A 23,989-nucleotide genomic window follows, 5' to 3' on the forward strand; every position below is an offset into this window, starting at 1 on the left:
AACATTTATTAGGATTTAGTGGTATATATTGAATGTACTACCCATAAATCATATGTATACATGTGTAATTGCTTTAAATTTGGTGTTCGTAGCCCTAGAGTAAGCCTTTTATATTTACTTTTAGTGAGGGCTTCTCTTTTTGGAGGCTGCCATGTTTCAGCTGCTGTTGAAACCGCTGCATTTTAACTAACAAAGGAGAAGGAGGAATAGGCAGAGAGAGTATTTTCTGGCATGTGAGGACCACCATAACTCCCTGATGCTCTTGGGAAAAGGAATAGTCCTTTGATTCTTCTCACCATTATATCACTAGTTTACATAATTTTCACCCAAGATCAAAATAAACTAAAATCTATAATTAACTGACATTTATTCTGTTAGTTTTTGATGCTGATTACTTTGTATTTTCTATTTTAAGTCCTAAAGTTTAGTCAAAGTGACGCTACTTTGTTAAGTGGTAGAACTAGTGAAGTTGGCGACTGGTGCAGTTGACCAGTATAGAACACCTATCCATCATTGCATAAAAGCTCCGTTCCTGCAGGCTCCTCCAGCTGTGGAAGCAAGAGCTTGTCCTTGGAGAAGGGTATTGATAACCTCCTTTCCAATATACCTAATTACTAACTGTCAAAAACAGTGGCGTGCTTTATGGATCTCCTCAAGGGCAAGGTCATGAACAATCCCTGCATCCTTTTCATATATCAAAGCCCATCTGCGCTCTTCAAAGCTTGCATATGTTTGGATCGAGGCTTGAGGGGGTTAATTAAAAGATTGAGTTTAAACCCATGTGTCAGTATATTGCTGTCTGACCGAGGTTGCCTGGCAGACTGCTCAAGCCCCACGGGTGACCTGTTTGTCGTCAGGCTCAATAGAAAGTGGCAGACGGAGGGAAGGAGGTCAAGAACACAGTTACTCAAGAAGTACAACCTTAAAGGGACTGGGAGGAGTTGAGGAGACAGTTAACAGGCAGACAATGTGCATGTGGCAGAGAATCCATAGTAACAGTATTGTATCGTGTTATTTTTTTTAAATGTAGTTTTCACTCACAACACAGCTCTTCCTCTTTTCACTAAATTATCAGTAAAAGGATGTACTTTCTTAAAATAAAATTATTTTTTTATTTCATGAATTACCTTCCATTGAAAATCTACAGGGGGAGGTTTAAAAAAAAAAAAAAAAAAAAAAAAAAAAAACTAAATTCAAGTATAGGCTACAAAAGTGTGAATTTCAAAGTGTGATAACTCAGTTGCCAATATAACAAATGAATTCAACATAAAAATAATAAAATGCAAATTTTTTTTTGCCCCATTTGTCTTTTATGAAACCTAACTTCCACACAAACAGTCACAGCGCAGTGAGATTATTAACAGACATAACGGTTCAGAACAGCTGTTAATGCTGTGCCACCTGAGTTGCACTGCCACTAAAATTAAGAGGAATTGTTGTCCTATAATAATGCTTGCAAGGGCAGGTGGATTCTGCAACAGGAGGAGATGACAGCGTGTGTCACTGATGTGGATGAATTTTTTTTTACCACTGTCAGTTATTTTAAGAGCCTTCATTGCGTTACAAGAGCATGTATGACACTTGTTGTATGAGCTATCCCGTCCTGTCTGTCATAGCCTAACCTCCATCACCTGGAGAAAATGGTAAACCTGCAGTTGAAACGGTGTCTTTGTGGTGTTTGCGAGCCCTATATCTGTGTGTATCTCCAGCTTCCAATCATAGTCAGATATATGTAGGCAAGACGAATTAGAGAAATCATAGATACTGTAAAAAAAAATGTAGAGAAGGCAACCACTTCTCTAATTACTTTAAAGCATGGTGTGATTTATTTCCAACAACCTTTTGTCTCATAAAGACTTACTGTTCACGACCAGGGCATTAAAATACAATCAAACAACAGCTGAAAATTTCACTTTATCACAGTTTCGGCTCCCTCTTTCAGCTGCAGTGAATAATGATGTGTGTATGATGTAGAACAGATCTACATTGTTTCCTCGCTGCCTTCGGCCCCAGTGTCATTTCCAATGAGGCAAAATATGAACCACTGCCTCCCTAAGAAACACACTTTCACATCTCTATCGCATCTTTAATGTCTACCACAGATGGTGTGCAATCCCACTGTTGATTTTCCACTGTGAGGAAGATTAACGGAGAGCCGTGTAAAAGGCTGCCAAATGAAATAGCTGATGCGAGCTGACCTAACTTTATTTACATTATCATTTCTGAAGCTCACAATAACACGGGGAAGCAAAGAAAGCAGAGAAATCCATAGGCGAGATGAGGATTCGTATTTATCATCATTACTGTGTGTCATTTTAATAAATAATGTTGGTGTTTGTGCCAGAGGAATGATGCACGCACATGTAGAAAGTAAACAAATGTATGAATAGAGTTATTACACTGTTTGGTTGAAAACTCAATTCTGATTCTGAACATTATATGGTCCGTTATTTCTGTGTACAACTGCTTAAGGCCTGGTATACTTCTTTGCGTTGCATATCGTGGACCCAGTTTACTCGTGTGTCAGGGTCCTGTAGTATCTCACTTCACCATCGGGTGGCGGTACAAGCCTGGATGCAGGGAATAGGATGCATTCCTACCAAAGAAGAAGAGAACAATGCTAGAGCTCACAACTGAAAGGCCCGTCGGGCAGGGGAGTCGGGTGTCGGCCAGGTTGAGGCTTGGATGACTATCCTGGGTGACTACTTCTTCTATTGTCAAAATGTTTTACCTGTCTGGTGTGCCGGCTTAATACTCCACCTACTGGTGGGGCAGCAATTCAGTTTGCGCATGCACTGTCCACGCTCTATGCGCACGGTTCCAAAACTGCTGGGTTGCTAGTATACCAGGACTTTTAGTACTAGAGCTCTGCTAGGGACATACTCACCCTCATAAATTCTGTGTCAGCTTTGTCTTTAGAATATGTTCCTTTCGGTTTTCACATGCAGTGTTTAAAAATACAAAACATACAGGGAAAGCCAGAGGTGTTTTTAACCAAGGCACTAGTCGAGTTGTGCTTTGGACCACAGCCGTCATCACGAAGCAACCAAAACCTGGGAGTTGTTGAGATGACTGAGGTTGCTGCAGCTGAAAACAAAACTTTTTTTTTTCTTTTTTTTAAGTCAGCTCATTCCAAAAAAAAAAGCAAATTATTTTACTCAAAGTAAAAAACAATCTTGTGTATCTAAGTGAGTACTCATTGCTTACTGGAAGTACAACCTAGATTTAAAACCGTTTTATATGATATAGAACAATTTAATTTGACTAAATTGAATCATATTATCTTAGCCTAATGTTCTCTTTCTAAAACATGAAGCACTGAGCCTAATTTGCCTTTAGCAGGGAGACACGGGGCCGTTTTTCTCCTCCAGTTTGAGAACCAGTCAAGCTTGATTACACCTTTAATCATATTAATCACCTGTCTTTTTTCCTGCTGAAAAAAAAACATGAAGATCAATCTGTCCTCGTATTGTTTTCGATGCCATTCAGGCGTTATTTATCATCTGCCCTTGACCGTGTCTTTGCTTTGACCTCTTCCTCTTTTGCTGCTGAAGGTTTAAACTGTTTTGGCGATGAATGTCCTTCACATGTGTTTTGTAAAACCACTGGAGTGCTATAGTTTTATAAAAATACTCACGGTTTTTACACAGCTCATGTGTACACTTGCTCACTCTTGCATTCTCTCTATGAGTCAATGCACTGTAGATCATTATTAGTTTGTGTAATTTCTATTCAGTGACGTGACAAAGACAATAATACAAACACAGAATTATCATGGATGATTCACTGTCCTCTTATGTTGAATCAGTGCAGAGAAGCGTGTTACTTTAGTCACCTCAGCTCTAGTGCTTTTAGGTGAGCTCTCACATCAAGTATCATTTTAAATCTTGGGCCTCAGTCCTTGAGTCCTCTCCAATTACTCACTCAATTAGTTCTGCAGCTTCCATTGTAGCCACACAGCCATCTACAACAGCAATGTGGTGCAAAGCACTCACGGAAATGGTTGGGGAATTTGCCACCAGACACTTAACTCTTCCAGGTGGCATCACCTATTGTAATCTAACTCATCTCATTCCAACTCTCTATGTCCTTCATCCCAGTGCCAATACTGTTCTAACTCAGATGGAAACAAAGGACATTTAGCAACAGTCGGACTCTATGGTCCTAATGACCAGTCTGACAAAATACCTAGTACTTTGATTTAAGTAATTTGTTTTTGCGTGACAATCTGGTCAATATTTTTTTTATCTTAACATTAATAGAAACTATGGCAAAAATATTAAGTAATTATTCATTCAGACCACACTGGTTGAATTAATATGTGACATATTCACTAAATACACCATTACTAACCTATTTTACTAATACATTTGCATTAAGTACAATTGATAGTCTGGTTAACAGTAACAGAGATTTACCCATTGAACTCTAATTCTTCTCATATTTTGAATGTTAGATTTCCAATACTCATACAAATCTGAATTATGATAATTCATTTGATTATCCATTAGTGGGTAACATCACATGGAAGCTATTGGCAAAATAGCAGTTGAGTGATTAGTATTCTAGTAACTATCTAGATGCAGTACAAATAGGTGTGTACAGGTCAGTGGGTCACATGATACGGAAGTATTTGGTTGCTCCTTTGATGCCCTTTGCTCCTACTGCCCCACAGAAGCATCAGGTATGAAAAGAACATTCTTTCACAAAGTATGTTTGTTCATTTCAATTGACTTATATTTGTATAGCCACAAATTACATAGCGAGCGAATGAGCTAATATCGTAGCTGGGGTCACCTGGTAGTGTTAATTTGTAATATAAATTAACTCCCATTTTCTTTCAAATATTGAATTTTGTCTTCCCAAAAAGCAAATATTCACCTGCAAAACAAAAAGCAAACATTTTTATAGGTCACATGTCTATTTCTACATTAATTCCAATTTTCATACTCCATTTCTGCAACTTATGCATTTTTAGTTTCCTCGTCCTCAGGTTTGTTTACTGCACTTCTGTGAAAGAGACACTGCAGAGAGGAAACACAGTAGAACGACCCACCCATCCAGTGCTCCAAACATTTCAGTAAGTAGGACACTGAAATGGATGGTCCACTGCGTGTAGGTGACCTACATAAATGAATGTGGATAGAGATATCTTCTGTAGCTCAGCTGAGCTCAGCAGTAAGTTTGAGACTCAGCGTTTCAGACACACAAGGTTGTCATATACCGTATATTGTAGGAAGGGATGGTGTTAAGTATTAATGTACTTATGTCCGTGTAGGGCATATACTTTTGTTACTCTGTTGTGTGTTCTGGTGTGTGAGTCAGTGTTATAACCTGTTGACTATATGCTAATGTAATGAAATGTGAGGAAATGTTGTCAAAGTCACATTGACATCTTGGCAGCTGGACCTGGTAAGCGATAACATCTAGCCAGGACAGGTGGACACTGTTTGTGTAAGCACTATGGTAGGTTTAAATGTGACTCACCCAAGGTTTGGTTTCAGTCAGAAGACTCACTCAAGCACTTATGTCATTTGTCTTTGTCATAGCACCCCAGTTTTAGCATCACTGCACTTGCTGTACCAGCAACTGGATTGAAACCTAATGGCGTGTTTCCACTGAGTTGAACAGTTTGGTTCGGTACCATTAGGAATTGGTTCCATTAGGAACAGCACCAAAATAACCAGCCTCAACCGTTCCATTTTTTTGGTACCGTTTCCTTGGGGTACCAGAGTAATGGTATGGTACGGGTGGAGCTAGACCATGACAGTCAGCTGATTGAGCGACAGAAAAGCATCACTCCCTTGCGACTGGTGTTTCTTCATCGTCTCATACAAAGCTTGACGTCTTGTTGAGACAAACAGCCATAAAGCAAGCAGAAAAAAACAAGGTGCTTAATGTCCTCCAATGTGTTGTCTATTGTGTCGCGTTCGATGGCGTTTGTCACACCTGTACAACATCACGCTATGTATCACGCTGACACAGCCATCAGACACAGACCACACCCAGTAAAGTTACTGTTCACAGTCGAAAAGCAAGCCTGACCCCAGGGCTTTACTGTTCCAAACCATACCGTACTGTACCAAACTGAACTGGACCATGATGGAAACTTACTTAAGCTTATGGGTGACCATGTTTTTTTTTTTCCGTGATGGCCCCCTGTCTCTGGACCAACCCTTTGCTTAGTGTGAGATCCACACATCTCAACTGCACATGATAAATTATTTCATTTCAGTCTCACTTTTTTGCATCCTCATATTGGCTTTGAGTCTTACCAAGGAAATCCAGACTATACATTTTTGAATGTGTGTCTACTTGGTCTGCATGGCTGCTAGCTTCCAGGGTCCATTACATAATCCTTGGGACGTATATTCATCAGTCATCTGCCCATTTCCGTGGTGCTCCACACAGACTCGAACTGATGCAAGCACGCCTATAGTTTAAGTCCTTGGAACATAACACGTTTGAGTTCAGTTGGTGATGCACTCTTGTTTTGATCAAGAGAGACAATGAACAAGATGGGACCCATGGATATTTGCTTGAGATTATGTGTGAATGTCCACTGGTACCCACACATGTACAACTATGCGCTCAAAGAACTCAAGGACATACAGATGGGGGCGATTTTAGTATGCACAAAATAAAAGTGTCTCTCCACCAACAAAGAACTTGGAGGGCATGACCCAGGCTTAAGTGATTAAAGTTAGACATTTTCTCATGCTTCATGTGAGGACTTCAAGTTTCCTCTTTTGTTAGCACATGTGGCTGAACTGTCTTTGTGCTTTCATTGTTATTGTCTGTAGGTGCTTAATATGTACCAGAGAGATAACTTTGTAAAGTCCCAAAATGATTAGGAGCTCCTGCTCCATCATTCTTGGTAAGATGCTTGTAATCACATATATATATGTACATTTGTTAAAGTCTCCTGTGAGATCTCCTCTTGCATCCAAAAATCGTCAGGGCTAATCAGCAACCACACCGTTGATATTCAGGAGTGAGAATGTGTGGCAGAGGAGAGCTCCACAGAAACGTAGAGATAACAGCATCCACAGACTCCTGCGTCTCATCTGTCACACATAGATTGCCATTAAATTCTGTCTGAGAGCTCTGCTATCATCTAATTAGAAAGGCTCTCTCTCTTTCACCCTGTCTGTCTCGTTCATTCAATCATTCAGCCACCTCTATCTTACTTTGATCGCCCTCTGTTTACCTCTGTTTCACAGAATGTCTGTCTTAGCCACCTCCCGCAGCCCCACACCTCCCCAAATGCTCACCCCTGTTTCATTGGTCATGCCTGGTGATCTCTTGGGGGAAATCCTCTCATGGTTTTCGTCTTGATGTGTCGTGTGTAATTAAAGCCCAAATTGTTTTGATGCCAGTGTAATCACATTAGTGTGTTATTGGAGAAGAGAAAGACGAAGAGAAGAAAATAGCTGGAAGAGAGAGGCTGATTTCAGGGGGTGGGGGGTGGGACGGTGTAGCAGGCTGTGGGAATAGTTTTAATTCAAACCTACCTTTGTGAGGACATTTTGGCTGGTGCTCATAACTTTAAAGGGCTTTTTGGGGGTTAAGACTTGTTGAGGGTTAAGACTTGTTGAGGGTTGGGCTTAGGCATTTAGTTGTGGTGGTTAAGGTTAGAGTAAAGCAGTAGGGAATCCATCATGTATGTGAGTGTATGTGCAAAAGCTGCATGTGTGTGTGTGTGTGTGTGTGTGTGTGTGTGTGTGTGTGTGTGTGTGTGTGTGTGTGTGTGTGTGTGTGTGTGTGTGTGTGTGTGTGTGTGTGTGTGTGTGTGTGTGTTTTGGCAAGCATAAATCTGTCACTATGGATGGTGCTCAAACTCCATACAGCATTCAATTAGCCTTTCTGTCAAATGGTAAAGGAGGGCAGTTATGATGGACAGATGGAGGAGACACTGTGAGAAACAACTGAGAGAAAACTTTTACTTTGGTTTTGCTTTTTGTGTTTAAATATGACCAAATAAGACTGACTGGATTTTCTGGTTTATGCAAATATTAGGATGAAAATGAACTTGATGATGAGTCAGTTTAACGTACGTTATACTGGGAACGCTGTGCTTAAGATGTTCATGGTTAGTGTTTAAAGAGTTATGTAATGAGAACACACATTTGATGGCAGCATTACCCTTTAACACCGAGCATGTCGCAAGCGCACTTTGCATTACATGACGGTTTGTGCAATTTGGAAAAATTTCTGAAAAGCCAGGGTAATTATTACGGTAATTTCACTTGCACTGTTGCAGGAAGCCAGTGAATCAGCGTCTTTATCACCAGAGAGGAGAGTTGGATAAATGTCTGTACATAGCTTCCATTTTTTTGGCCTGTTTTTGGACATTGAGACAAAGACTCAAACAAATGTTATTTTAAATGTGTTATACTGGTCAAATTTCAAATTTAACATCCATAATCTGGTGTACGTGTACAACTGCAACTTCTTTTTTTCTCAAAAAAATTGTAAATAACATAAACAGAAAAAAACAGACAAAAGCACTTACTTTCAGGACATTTTTTGGCCCTTTTATGGTTAAAATAAGCAAAAAGGGTGTTAAAGGGTTAATGTAAATAAACAGGCTTGGCACAAATCAGGAAGATCAATAGAAACCTGAGGTCAAACTGGGTAAATGAACAGAACAGTTGAAGTTATCAGGAGGCAGGGACAGTTGTCACTGCTCTGTTTACCGTAAAATGTATATGATTCATGTGGTTATTCTTACAAAATTATGACACGTAAGTTAAGACTCACTTTGATCCCACATCACACAGGATGAACCAGAGGCATTAGACTGGATGAAGATTGTAATGCATTAGTCAAGTCAACATCACAAACACAGTTTGCCTGAAAGGGCTTCACAGTCTGTACAGCATGTGGCACGCTCTATCCTTAGACCCTAACAAGTGACACCAAACATCCTTAGACCCTCACAAGTGACACTCTGTATCCTTAGACCTTCACAAGTGACACCCTGTATCCTTAGACCCTCACAAGTGATACCCTGTATCCTTAGACCCTCACAAGTGACACCCTGTATCCTTAGACCCTAACAAGTGACACCACACATCCTTAGACCCTCACAAGTGACACTCTGTATCCTTAGACCTTCACAAGTGACACCCTGTATCCTTAGACCCTCACAAGTGATACCCTGTATCCTTAGACCCTCACAAGTGACACCCTCTATCCTTAGACCTTCACATCAAGTGAGGAAAACTCCACAAAAACCCTTTTACAAAGAAAAAAATGGGAGAAACCTCATGAAGGGCTACAGAGGAGGGATCCCACTCCCATGTCACATGTACAGAAACAAGTTCAGCAGATAACAAATAAAACAAAACATCAAATTTACAGAGTAAAGAGGAGAAGAAGGAGACCAAGAGCATTTCAAAAATTAATAACACTTATGTCAGCTGAGATTGGCCCCCCGTGGCCCTCATGTGAGTGAGTGAGTGAATAACATTAAAGACAATTATCATCATCACTATTATCTTGCTTGTCACACCCTCAGCTCATCCAGGGTGTGACAAGCGCTATCTCCATCTGGGGTCAATTCCAGCTCCTCAAGTGACCATCAGAAAAGGACAAGCAGTTGATGAAGGGCAGATGAGGATAACATTAATATTAGCAGAAATATTATGTAACATTTATAGTTGAAATATTTGAACTGTGGTGTTCAAGCTTTACTCATATGTATATAAGAACAAAACAATTGTCTGCTGGTTGGCATGGTGAGTCTAACCAGGAAATAACTATATGTAAAGAATAGCCACCAAGGGAGGAACTGCTGGTTGCAAAAGTCCAGTGGAATCGAAGTCTATGGGAAAACATCGGCCCCTTTACACCTGTCATTAAAATGTGCTTCCTCACATGCATTTAGACTGGGTATTAACATGCGTCACTGGTGTCCACATCAAGATCCAATTGCTATCCGATCACAGTCAACCCCCCTTACGTCACCTCCCCCTCTTGTTGTCTGACAAGCGGAAAACTGATGAAAATAGACGAGAATGTGCAGTTTTGTCGCCGCTGTCACATTAGCTTTTGCTCTGAGCCACCAAGAACATCCCATTTACACTTCTGTTCAATCTGGTCACAATGTGTCACTGAAGAAGTGATTTGGCAGATAGGATAACAATCCGTTTTTGGGTTTATTTACACCTGAACTTACAAGGGAGCTGGCGATCATAGAAAACAGGTATAAAGGGGGGCCATAGACTTCCATTCCAATGGACTTATTTGGAATGGAGTCCAGTTCTAGTTCATATGAGTGCACACCAGTGTGATTGATTAGCTAGTGTCATCCAATTTGCAGGTGACATCTGTGAATATCCGTTTTCAAAAACTGAGATGGTGCCAGTCAAACTGCAAATCTTGAGGCTTCAAAATAGGAATGTTCAGCAAGATTATGTCCATGTCTATGGCATTACTTTGGTGGGGACATTATGAATTTGTAAAATGTTAAAGTCTGCATTAAAGTAAAACCAAACAAATCAAGTTGAGAGCAAAATAAAGAAGTGAAACCAACCTGCTCCTGCAGCTGTGCTCTGCAGTTATGTGGAACAGTGTCATTTCTGAGGTCAGCTCTCGGGTGCATTAGCCAGTGAGCCACATCTGCTCACTGAGCTGACTGGACTCCTCATTTGTTGGATGTAATGAACCAAGCCAAGCATCACTGTCATAAGTCATTTAGTGGCGTAATGATTTGTCATGTTGCTGCTGCTGCCTGGTGTTTTCAGATTGCACCGTAATCTCTGCAGTGATGCTGTTGTTGTTTTCTTATGTCCACTGCAATGTTACAAAAACTCGTCCATATGAAACATGCCTTCCAAAATGACACTTTTAGACTCTTTTTTTTTTCATTTCACACCATTTGGTTGAGGCATAAAAAACTAAGTTTGTTGAAGATGTAATGAAACATGTTGTTGCCAGGCAGGTTGCTCTCTGAAAGCTCACAAGTACAGTAAAGAGATGTCAAAGTATTGCCAGCTCCTCTACCTCCCCCTACTGGCCTGGACATAATCCAGCATCTTTCTCCGGTTACCTCCCACAATCCCAAACATGCAGATTTGGGGATTAGGCAGATTGGATACTGTAGGTGTGAGTGTCAAGAGTGGATGGATTTGTCTCTATGTGTCTGGGATTGGCACCAGCACCACCAATGTCCCTCATGTTGGGGATGAAGCGGTAGAAGATGGATGGATGGACGGATGGCATTTCCAAAAAAATAAAGCCATATACTTTTTTCTTCTCACCTTGATAAATGCAAAGCAAGCAAAGTTATAAGCATTTTGAAAACTCCTTGCTATTGAACAGTTTTTCATTATTTTTTGTTCCAGGACCATACCATAGGAATGCAGTATGTTGGTGTCTGAAAGATTTAGCTCACAGCAGTGGTGTATGTTCCTAATGGCTTGGTTGGCAATTAGCTGACATGGGCACAAATGGACATAAACTTAATATTTCAGATATAAACACTGCTTTTAGAAAGACCTTGGCTGTAATTGCAACAGCAAAGGCAGGGGGAGGAGGAGGTACAGTAATTAGCAGCTTGGAACAAGCTTGGAAAGTCAAATACAATCCCAATGGTTCAATGATAAATATTGATTTAGAAGGACACCGAAGACATTATGAGAAGGCATGTGTTGGATTTACGACTTTTAAACATATGTAAAGCGTCTTTGAGCCCCATTTGAAAGCACTATATGAATAAAATGATTTATTAGTAGTGCCGTATCTGTATGATTCAGAGACTTGATCACAGGTTTCCTTGCTAATCAGGAGCTATTGGGTGCACCTGTGTTCTCCTCGCACAGCTGAGGCCAATTAGTCTGGCTGGGAGGCTATAAGAAGTTTGACGTTTCCCTGTTCAGTTGTTTTTTTAGTCTCTGGAGAGTCAACTCCTTCTTTTGACTGTATGTGTTTTAGGTTTTTAAGTGGAACTCTGTGTTGAGTCTGCATTTGAAGTGTGTTTCTTCATTTATTGACTTCCACTTTGCTTTTGGGTTTGTTGGTTTATCATTTTTGATAGAATCTGTGGGTGGTTGTGAGGAGTTTTACTTCCACCACCATCTTTTGAAAACCCAACAACCATTTTTTTTTTTTTGTTTGTTTGCTTTGACCCGTTTATTGTAGTGTTTTGTTAGTTTGCAAAACCATAATCCCTGAATTGAAATGTAACAATGGGGGACTTGTTGGGAATATAAAATAAACAGTTATTTTGCAGATATTGTGTTGGCCGCTCTTGAGTTACTGAATTGTTTGTTCGCTGCTCAAACCATGGAGGACCGTTTACTGACAATCCCACTTTGGAAGCACTCAATTTGTGCAAAAAGGCAAATCACTTGCCAGTTTGGCAATTACAGTTACAGTGAGTAATGTCAATGTCTGCTTGGACAAGGAATCACAGGATTACAACTATGAGGCACACTCTGAAGCACAACATTCAGATCGTTTAGTCTTTACAAGCAAACTTGTTAAACCTTGTTAGATGTATACCATTTCACACTAATTTACCATTCATGTGTGCATTTTTTTTCTCTGCTCTTTTGCATCAGGCTTCAAAATCCATAATTAGCATCCTTTTTGAATGTTTGAATCAAGAAATTGTTGTCACCGTCACAATCACCTTAATACAATGGTTGTGATACTTCATTCCAAAAGAAACAACTCCATGCTATAGATAAGATATAACGTATATGAAGTCTGGATGTAGCCTTTCAGTTCTCCTGAAGTAAAAATATATTGAATAGCCACCAGGGGGCGACTGCTGGTTGCAAAAACAACTCCATTTGAATGGATGTCTGTGGAAAAATGAGATTACTTCTCTTGCAAGTTCGTCTTGGAGGAGCCAAGACAGCCTTTGAACTTCCATTTGCCAAGAATCAACATGGCCCAGCCAAATCACAATTCTGCATTTCAAATTTGAGAATCTCATGGTTGGCACATGACCAGATGCTGGTTAATTAGTTTTTAATACCAAATGCCCTGTTTGTTTACACTGATACATTAACTTATTTTAAATCACAACTTATTATCTTGATGGTTTGATCATCCATTGTCTACAGCTCTAATCCTCCACATGAGGTTGTGGGGGGCGCTGGTGCCAATCCCAGCTGACATATGGCAAAAGGCGGAGTTACACCGTGGACAAGTCGCTAGTCTGTCACAGGGCAAATATTAAGAGAGGAACAAACATTCACTCACACATTCACACCTATTGGGCAATTCACAGTGTCCAGTTCACCTCTACATGGTTTTTGGATTGTGGGAGGAAACCACAGAAAACTCTTGCACACCGAGAACATGCTAACTCCACACAGAAAGGCCCAGACAGGGATGTGAACTAACAACCCTCTTGCTGTGAGACAACAGTGCTAACCACCTGCTCCACTGTGTGGCACTGGCTCCACATTGGAACTAATGCTGGAAATTAAAAATTGTCTGCCTACACACACACGTACACTCCTGCATATGTCACTGTATTGTTGTCTTTGACTGCACATGAAAGTGAAATGATAAAGAAAAGTAAATGTGTCTAAGCATCCGCACTGTGCTTTAAGTCATGCATGATAATGCAGCCATGCATCAGACATAAAATCCCTTCATTACCTCTTTTTTTTTAATATGTCCGAGCCACCCGATCAGAGGAGGCCTTTTCTGGTCTCCTTGTGTGTTTCTCTCCCAGCCCATCAGTCTGCTTAACGTATTTCACTCTGCTCATTACAATGTAGTGAGATGGCTTGCTGCCTCAATCGATTTCCCTGTCCGCTCTCATTTACTTTTCAAGGGTTCCTGTTTCTAAAGAGCTTATCTGTGTTTCCTCTCCTTCCCCTCCCTTCCCTCACTGCCTCCTTTATTGTTTTTGATTAAGAGGATGTGTAAATAAGGGAACACACTTCATTGATGCATGCCAATCTACTTATTGAGTTAGTTGTGTTGCAGCTTCAGATTCTGAATGTTTTTTTTCCCATTTCTCTCACACATTCACACATGAAATTGTGTGTTTGTGTGTCAGAAAGCGTTTAGTTTTTATGCATCTCCTGGGGTTTATTGGCTCCTAGGCACCAATTTTAGATGCTGCCACTTCTTGTGAGGTATGCTTAAGGTGAATTGCCTGGCACTGAGCTGTATGCAAATATAATCTATTATTTAAGCTCATTTACACACTGAATAATGTGTGCACAGTGTCATGGAAGTTTAATAAGAAGGATTGCCACACACTGGAAACAGGAAATGACATGGAAAGTTGATGTACACCAGCATGATTTGACCACATCTGCCTCAAACATGGTCAGAAAAACGTTGACAAACGGCAACATAATAAGGCAACCTTTTTTGAGGGACTTCATTGACATCTGACTTAATTAATTATTTATAGAGTTCATAGTTTTAGGACTGCTTCTGTTTCCTCCACTCCATGTGTACCTACACCTGCAACCATGGGACCACAACTTGTCAACTGGACATGCTGTAGTCCAGTTGACAAGAAGACCCGGAACTAGATTGAGACTGGAAACCCATCAGGAAAACAACATTAAAAAACAAATGAGTATTAGGTTAATTTTCTCAAAGAGGTGCACAAAAAAACAACAAAAACAATGGAGCCACCCCCTGGTGGCTATTCAATAGACTACGTAAAAGTTGTAGACACTTCAATCTCTGGGCTGGGAGAATAAGTACATTTTTATACACAGTCTGTGCTTCAAACCAAAATATTAAAGTTCTGTTATGAGATGTGCATCATTCTAACTTTAAAACTAAGTGAACCTGAGGAAACAAAGCTCTGTGTGAGGTGACAGGTTCCAATTCCACCTCGTAATGAATAGAAATGAGTGTTCTCGGCTGTAAATGGATCGTGCTTGTGGAATTATGACCAAGTGTCCCCCCCCCCTCCCCTTTCTTTTTTCTATTTCTTGCCTATTGTCTCTCTCTTCTCCTCCCATTATTCTCTCCATCCCTCTCTTTTCTCTGCAGGTTTTGGCTTTGTAACATTTGAAATTGAGGATGTGGTGGAGAAAGTCTGCGAGATCCATTTTCATGAAATCAATAATAAAATGGTGAGTGGCTCCCATCTCATTTCAGACTGTTGGAGAAAGATCAGGATTAATATTTGATTTCCCCCAGTGTGGCTTTGAAAATGATGTTGGAAACTGATACTGGGAACACACACACACACACACACAGAGTTTAACACAGCTATTCTTCTTAGGACACTGCGACTTCCATTCTTTTAGACAGCCTTAACAGATCATTATTCCCTAACCTTAACCATAGTTAATGGCTAACCCTAAACTATTCAACTCTTAGCCCTGAACTGCAGTGCATCATTGTTCATGTCAGTGGGGGGTCGTTTATATTTGACCATGAAGACCATCACACTGACATAGGTGTCAGTAATGTCAGCTATCTACAGCATATCATGGCCAATGTTGTTCAAGCAATAGTGATGTGGTGTCGGTCATGTGTCACCCATGGCTTCCCAACGGGGGAGAAAGGGATCGTCTGAGAGCTGTTTGGAAGGTGTAATGTTTTAGCATGAGATTCATAAATTCTCACATACTCATTATACTCGTACTCATATTAAGTGATGAAATGAATGATGTGTCATCAGCGATCAAGGAAACATGCTAAATTTGAAATACTGGCTTTTACTGATAACAATGACGCAGCCAGTTTATTCACCATTTAATGTTTAATTTGCAGGCTGCAAAATCTGTTTACGGGTCAGTTTTGGTATAGAGCCCTGCATTGGTACTGGGATCCCGCGGGACCCAGCGCAAATCTCACGGGTCCCAGGATTGTTGGCAGGATAGCGAGTGCAACTGAGATTGGACTCGCTGTCGAAGCTTGCAAGGTTCAATTTGAATGTGTACCTTATTTTGAGTTATATATCGGCGTGTGTTCTGAGCCATTGTATTTATCTGAATGTATTACTTTGAAATTTGTCTCAGGGTTTTCATCTGTTTTCAAGCTGTTCGTAATAATGTGATATTTGCACATTTGTGTTATAGATTTGTGTGTTGTTTTTATAACCGCGCGGATATTTGGACATCTGATTCGGTTTTTTTGGCCTCCGTTTACTCAGAGTATTTGTGATTCAAAGCTGAGAGATTTGTGTTGAATTGGTTTTTATATATTCTGCTCCTGTTTATATTGAAAGAAAACATTAATCGCGTATAAACTTATTTAATCCTATACTCTGGTCCCACGCAAGGCTCTAGAGCAGAGCAACAAGCTGCAGCTACAATATAAATATAAAACGTTTTCCAAACCTAAAAAGCTTCACTACCCTCTCAAAACATCGTGACGAGAGGAGGAGAAGAATGAGACTGCAGTGGAGATGCATTAGACGGCTAAAAGTGGAGAGGAAGTTGGAGACGAATAATTATCCTTAGACAGGGAAGCAAAGCAACAAGGGTATAAGCAACAAGCTTCAGCCAAGGTTATTACTGCTCTCTCTCCTTCTCTTTCATACACTTATTTGGTAGATATTTAACATGTATAATGTTCCTCTGCTGATGTGACTCAGCTACTGCTCTCAAGCTGACACACTTTCACTTTCACTTTTCAATCTTTCCCTGAACAGTGGGACAGTCACGGAATGTTTTAAAGAGAGTATGTGCATGAACGAAGTGTAACACGTTGTTATAAGTTCAGCTCCGCGTTTCATAAAATGTCTGTTGGAGGCAGCTCACCCTCGCCATGTTTTGAATTGGGATTGCAGTAACTTTTTTTTTTCCATTACACGATCAACATGAGGAAAGAGAAACATCAGATCCACTATGTAGTTCAGCGACGCGTGACACTGACGCGTTTCAGTCGATGATGCCTCCACAGCGTACATGTGAGTAAACCTCACTCGCTGACATGGAAACGAGCTGATGGAGACTGTGACGCGAGGCTGAAAACTCAAACCCTTTTCTTCAGGATGTTGTGTGAGGTCCAGAAGTGTTGGCACTGTGGATGTGTTGTTAGACAAAGTCTGACAGATATTTCAGGATCTTTATTCAGGGAGACGTCAGGGGAATCATGCCCTGCTCTACCAGACGGTATAACATCACTCACTCAGTCACTCTATAGGCTACTTTTTCCTTGTCTCGGTTTGTCCATCATTGTCATGTTACATCATCTGCCTCCGTTCTAAATCATGGATCACTCATGTCAAACTCTCGTCCTCAGTGGTGCTGGCAGCTGAAACCATATTTTTTAACCGTCTCAGATTGTCTCGAAACTTTTATCTGCCGAGCTGTGATTAAGTGTCGCTCTGTGCTGTCTTCCCTCTAACTCGAATATTCAGTGCCGGTATCTGTTAAATAAATACCGATCAAAATTACTGTGTAGGATAACAGATATAGAGAAAGATCCAATCTGATCCAATCCAAAAACCATAAATATCACATGAATGTGTCGCACACATGCACATGCTGTAAAGACAGACGTGTACCACAAACATCATGTGACCAGTATGTGAGGGAGAAATATCTGAATTATTTAAGATAATAGAAAAAAAAATTATTTGTAAAAAGGCTGTATGGAACTGAAACTGGTCGTCCGTGATACCGGTATTGGACATTTATAAAAGGCGTATTGAGCCACCACTATCCATATAGTAATGTTTTTGTTACACTTGAATGAACACATCTCAATTAAGAACTAAAAGAATCGCAATACATACGTTCTTTCTGTCTCTTAGTTTGGTCATCTGTGTTAGTCAAAAGGATATAATTTCCCCTGCATACATTGCAATTCCACACATTCTCTCTCTCCTCTTCTTAATGATACAATGAATCTATGCTGCTGTCAATGTGAGCTCTTATTCTACCTCTCTCATTATTGTCACTGAGTCATCAAAACAACCTGGAGGAAGAAGCGTGCACACACTAGGTATTGATTTTCACATGATAGCACATCACATGCTTTTATTGTTTGGGGAGCTCAATAGTGCTGACCATGGTTTCTTTACTTTAGTCAATATCTCCCCACAGAGAACCTGCAGCCACAATCCTCCTTCCATAACAGTCATTGACTGGCCTGGTTTAAATTGGGCTGCAGGGGGAAGTGCAGGCATTGTTAACGCCAACAGGCAAGAAAAGAGAAACAGAGGAAGGTTAAGAAATATAGACTGCAATCACAGCCGTTGCTCACATTCATTCTAGGTCTTAATGTGTTGAGTAAAGTTTGTACAGTTGGAACAAGTGAACAAAAATGACACTTTAAAATGCATCTTAGCTCTCTCAGACCTCTTTACTGCCAACACTCCTAAAATGACATTTTCATTTTTGTTATGCTGTAGAAATGTTTTGTTGAGGGGGTTAAGGATGCTAGGAAGCTGCATCAACCAGCCCTTCATCAGCTATAACTGTCTTTGTTGTCCATACTCACAGGTAGAATGCAAAAAGGCCCAGCCTAAGGAAGTGATGTTTCCACCGGGGACACGAGGTCGGGCCAGGGGTTTACCATACACAATGGAGGCCTTCATGCTGGGCATGGGTATGCTAAGTAAGTACATAGCATGCTGTGTGTGCAAGAGACGTGTTCTTTTTTTCTCGAGGTGGCAAAGAACGAGAACAAAGTTATTTATGGCCAGGACTTTTCATACTTCATGAGCAACTCAAGAGCAGAACTCCTGGGAGGTCCTCATAGAGAATGACAGTATTTCTGCATGAACCACACAAAAAAAAACTTTGCAAGAACTCTGTGCTTTCCTCTGTGTCTGGAAGTACCAATATCATTACCAATAAAATAGCCACTAGGGGGCGATTCCACTGGTTGCGAAAAGCACTCCATGAGATTTATAACATCACTAAAGACATGCCTGAAGATTTTCGCCAGTTTCAGGTCTTCCTCAATAGAACTTGATGTCAATTTTGTAAATTGTGTTCCCATTTGAGGAAAATAGTATGCAACATATGAGTGGACCCACTTGGGATTGGGATTATCGGCGCATGGTTGCAGGAGCCTCCTCTGAACTTCCGGGTGTGAAATCTCAACATGACACTGGTCAAACTGTGATGCTGGAGGTCTCATAAAAAAGGGAGTTCAGATGTTTATTGGTGATGTCAAAACACAGCTTCAATACTTTACTGCCAGTTTATACAATAAATGTCACCATTATCATCCTGCTACAAAGACAATATGTCAGTGTGGTTGTATTAGGTCCCCATGCACACTGTCATCCAGAATTCCGCCAAAGACAGGAATAGTCTCCTTTTATTGCAAACATGGCTGCCACCATGAACGTGAGAAAAACAGATTTTAGTCATTTAAAGTGGAACTTAACCCCCTCTTCTGCAGCCTACTCTGCCTAATGCCCCTTTTTGAAAAGTGCCATCGAAGTGGGACCTGAGTGAGGGGGAAGAGGATGGAGGGAGTGTGCAGAGCAGTGAGGGGACGCGGTCTGCTAGTAAAATCTGACTCGTGAGTTGCGGCTGTCTAACGAGGTACAGCTTTTCACGTGATGGAGAAAGAAAGGCGACAAACCAGAAGCTGCTGCATTTAAAAAAGGGGGAGGAGCATGGAACAATGAGCCCCGCGCTGATTAGATAAGAGTGTACCAGTGGAAACTAAAATAGCCAATGGCACAATTTCAATGTGGTAGCTGGTTGTTTGACCAGTGAGAGGCAATAGAGACACTGATTTTTATCACAACATCATTTCAATACTTTACACTACTACACAACTGTGAAGATTTGCACCTGGGTCAACAAATACTATACACTGGCTTACACCTGAAAAAGTTGTTATGGTTGTAGTTACACTAACAAAAGACTGACATAATAAACTTTAGGCCTGCTTAGGTCTTTGGACTGGAAACCAGCACACAAATTGCTATACATGTATTTAAAAAAAATAACCAACTCTTTGTATGGATATAAAATATTTGATTTTACTTTTTTTTTCAGGTTATCCAAACATTGTAGCTACATATGGCAGAGGCTACACTGGTTTTGCCCCAAGCTATAGCTACCAGTTCCCAGGTAAGTTCTATATATTTACAAACACACACGCGCGCACACACACACACATAATATGTATATATGTGTTTATATACACCTGCAATGTGAGTTAAATTTTCTGCTCAATTAGCACTTAACTAACATGAAGTATAACATTTCCTAAAACAGATGTACACCTCCACTGAGCTCCCATTGCCCTAATTAAAACATTTAAAACAGTGGCTTAGTGCTGAGTCTTCAAAACTGAGTCTGTGTAATATATCCTGGCGAGGTTTCTTTCACACCTGTCCGCCCCACTGAGCCACTAATACATGTGGTGTTCAAAAGTCTGCCCAGTAACTAATGTGGGTTTCAAATACATTTAGATGTTCACTAAATTAAATGTAACCCTAACCCTTAGTTTTACGTTGCTACTCTACGCGCAGTCACACTTCCATGACCACTGTAGAACTGTAGGGTTAAAGAGCTGCTCCACTGTGTTTGCCGAGCAACTTTAGAAGGCTTATATTCTCAAAGTGGCAGCATTATCGAATTAGAATGAGTTTGACTGGGTTAGAGCAAAAAAAACAACTAAGAATTATGTGTAAATGCGCCTTAAGAAAGATGAGCCCAATTGGCCAAATGATGGAGCTGTAATTAACAGCCCTGAAAAAGAAACATTTGGTAATTCCACGTCTCTCACACTATGAGTAAAATGCATTTTTAAATCCACTAACTTAATTTCCAAACTAGAAAACAAACATATTACACTTAGAATCTGTGGCTTAGAAATCTCATGCATACATATTTGTCTCGCTAGTTATATTTTTTTAATTTCTGCCTCATCCAATTTAAAATAAAGGTTTAAGTCCCTGCTCTAAATCCCTTCTGGTTCTCCCTGGTTTCCCCCATTCTTTGCACCTCCTTCACTTTTCCTGTTGTTCCCTGATTGCACCAGAATGACCTTGGCGCTCATATATGAAAGGTGAAAAGAAGCCCCCCCTCTTTCCCTTTGTAGTGTTGAGGGATTTAGAGTAACTGGCTCACAGTGGAGGCTGGCAATCGACCGTTGAGAGAGAAAGGAGCTCATCTTTTTCCCAAAGAATTGCCCATAATTCTTCCCAGAGACTCAATTCAGCAGAGGTCAAACACAGCGGCTCATGCCAGTGGATGTTTGTGGGAAGCCTCTAACTGTTCAGTCACCCACTTCTTTCTAATGTGGTGCTGTTTTATTACAGACTGATTTAATGTCAGCTTTGTCACTGCTTTATCTTATTTTCACAGCCATTTTACTTCCCTTCCGTGTGATACGTGATAATATTCCGCCGGTAAATTACAACAGTTACGATTACAGTTTCTCCCACCACGTTGGCATTGTTATTATTTTAATGTTATTCACATAATATTCTACGGTATAAGCTCATGCCAGTTTACACCTGGTCCAGTGGGTTTCACTACTGATTACTGTTTTTTATTTTGTTGGGTCTCATTCTGTGTAATGTGCACCAAGTGTGGGAGATATATAGTTTAAGATCGAGGCCTTGTAATGTTACAGATAAAACTCAACAATTTACACAATGAGCGAGCACCTCCTTCCCAACTGGATGGCAGTAGAGAGGGAAAAAATACCTCCCTTTTACCAGGAAGGAACCTGCAACAGAACATATTAGATGGAGCCTGCTCTCAGCTGGTTGAGGTGATATGAGATAATAGGAGAGAGGAGAGAACACACGTTTTTAAATGCACTTGTGCAATCTCACTTAACTTTTTTAAAACCAGAGAGACGCAGCAAAGAAGCACAGTCAGAAATACTATATTATACTGAGAGAGAGATGTGTGTTGTGTCCCAATGCATCTTTCCAAGGAAATAAAATTGCTTTTTACACAGGCAAATTTGCAAATGTTGATGATCAAAGTGTGCCCTTTTTAAAAATGTATATGTAAGAAAATACGTTTAATTCCTTAGAAAAGCTACAGAGTGCTGCTCTGAAGTCAAGCTTGTAATTCTGACACATGGCATCTATGTGATTTCCCCAGATGTGATTTATGTGTTTTAGGGCTGGGCGATATATCAAAAAGTATAGTCATCGAAATGTACGGCGATAATCAACGTCATTTTTCCGCTATATTCGATAATTCAAAAAAAGAAAACAAATTAAAAGTCGTTTTCGGCTGTGTGTGTAGGTAGGCAGGCTACCAGTATAATTAAATATAAATAAATGTAAATGTTTCTTCACTCACTCTCACACAAAATAAATCACTGCAATTGATACATATCATATATGTCTGATATGTGACAGTACTGATATCTGTGTGTCACGGTGCGCATGCTTATATCAGGCAAATACCGCCCAGCCCTAATGTGTTTCTTTGTGTGACAACTTGGACACTGATGCAGCAACACAGTGATTTATTACTAATATTTTTAAAATACATTTTATTGAATTTGGGTATTAAAGTAGAACAGAAGTACAAGATAAAAATGGGTAAAAGACACAGGAGAATTTGTATAAAATGCAATAAGACAAAACATAGTTTACTGTTCTGTGCTGTTTTCTCAGGCTTCCCAGCCGCAGCGTACGGACCAGTGACGGCCGCGACAGTAGCAGCAGTTCGTGGCTCAGGTAGGGGAACCCATGGAAGAGGGGGAAGCTACATGGCATACGGACAGAACGCAGGGGCAGGTAATCGCTCTGTCAGTATTCTGTGTAGCCTGACACTCTATCCATTCACTTTCCTTACATGTGTGGTCTGCTTAGCTTCCTGTCAACACACAAACACATTTTTTTTTCTATTCATTTGGTATGATTGCAGTTAAACACATGTTGCTGCAAAAACCAGGACCCAAAATGTATTTAATGAGCAATCTCAATTACATCTATGTTGAAAGCCTTTAGTGTTGCTTTTCACTTCCTATGTTCCTCATGTTCATAGCATGTCACATGTGGTGGCATCAGCGTGTGTATGAATGATCACATTTCATTGTAATTTACCCAACAGAGTTTTGGTCAGTCAATTTTAATATAATATTAAAAAAATAAAAATGTAAAAAAGTAGTGCTTCAAAAGATCATCAGCCACCTCCAAAGAATGGTACCTATTTAACTCATACTGTATAACACACACACTATTACAGTGTTTCCCAACCCTTTGACCTGCTCCAACACACTACAAATGAACAGCTTGTTACCAGGAGCTTGATGAAGATCTGATCGTTTGAATTTTACTTATAGTGCTTTACAAATGTATCAGACCACCAGCCAAAGCCGCAGCTGCCCTAACTTAACAGCTTTAGTAATCATCCAAATAATACATGTTTTATGTTTCTGTAATGGTTAATGCACCAATATGTAGAAGCTCTTTAACCAAAATTATGCTTTTAATGCTAAAATAGAATTATTATTGTTATCCATGAATTTTCCCTTTTACTGTTTCACAGAAAACAGAAACAAATCGTAAACCACATTATTATTTCTTTATTAAGATGTCAAATTGTAGTTATTTACTTGCATTCCTGAACAGAAACATTAGTTTTAGTGGTTGAATGTTTTGCTTGATTCAGTTCTGACTTCTCAGAGAAACCCAGTGAGCTGCATCAAATTTGGGGATTTGCCAAATAAATAGCAATAACATTTTTAGGTTTAAACACATTTTTGAAAGATGACATAATATGTCTTCTCCCTTTTATGACAGGTCATCTAATACATGTGTTAACCACTGTATCTTAAAAAGAGCTATATTTTCATTTGATTTGAACCTATTGATTAATTCAAGATTAAACCAAAGAGAAAAATGAACCAGTATTTTAGAGCAGCGACATACTGCGTTAATGTAGCTTCACCCTATGGCACAATAGTTTGTCTTGTCTGTATGATCTTAGTTTGGGTTTTGACATGGCCAATAATGACCCTTAATTTACTTAACATGTGAAAATAATCACCACCAAAGATCTGAAAGATTAAAGTTATGGATAAAAACACAAAATGAACAGCATGGTCACGACAAACAAAGCAGCTGCTTCATTGTCTGCGTTCATTCTTC

At 40.0% G+C, this 23,989-nt stretch overlaps 1 protein-coding gene across 7 annotated transcripts in view; it reads left to right on the forward strand.

Annotated features, from left to right (window-relative positions):
• The window catches only part of LOC310925217 (RNA-binding protein Musashi homolog 2), a gene marked incomplete at both ends in the record, with an annotated part of 117,357 nt that overhangs the window by 89,307 nt on the left and 4,061 nt on the right, over positions 1-23,989 (forward strand). For 3 of the 7 annotated variants that reach the window (XM_083887101.1, XM_083887099.1, XM_083887102.1), the window contains 4 exons: positions 14,989-15,071; positions 18,399-18,513; positions 19,917-19,991; positions 22,511-22,633. In XM_083887101.1, coding sequence (XP_083743227.1) covers positions 14,989-15,071; positions 18,399-18,513; positions 19,917-19,991; positions 22,511-22,633 — 396 coding nt within the window. Of the gene's footprint in view, positions 1-14,988; positions 15,072-18,398; positions 18,514-19,916; positions 19,996-22,484; positions 22,634-23,989 lie in introns of all 7 variants that reach the window. The other 4 variants (XM_083887103.1, XM_083887104.1, XM_083887105.1 and 1 more) reach the window with 2 other exon arrangements.

The sequence above is a fragment of the Microchirus variegatus genome (assembly GCF_963457635.1).
Source record: "Microchirus variegatus genome assembly, chromosome: 3".
In the NCBI taxonomy this organism is placed as follows: Eukaryota; Metazoa; Chordata; class Actinopteri; order Pleuronectiformes; family Soleidae; genus Microchirus; species Microchirus variegatus.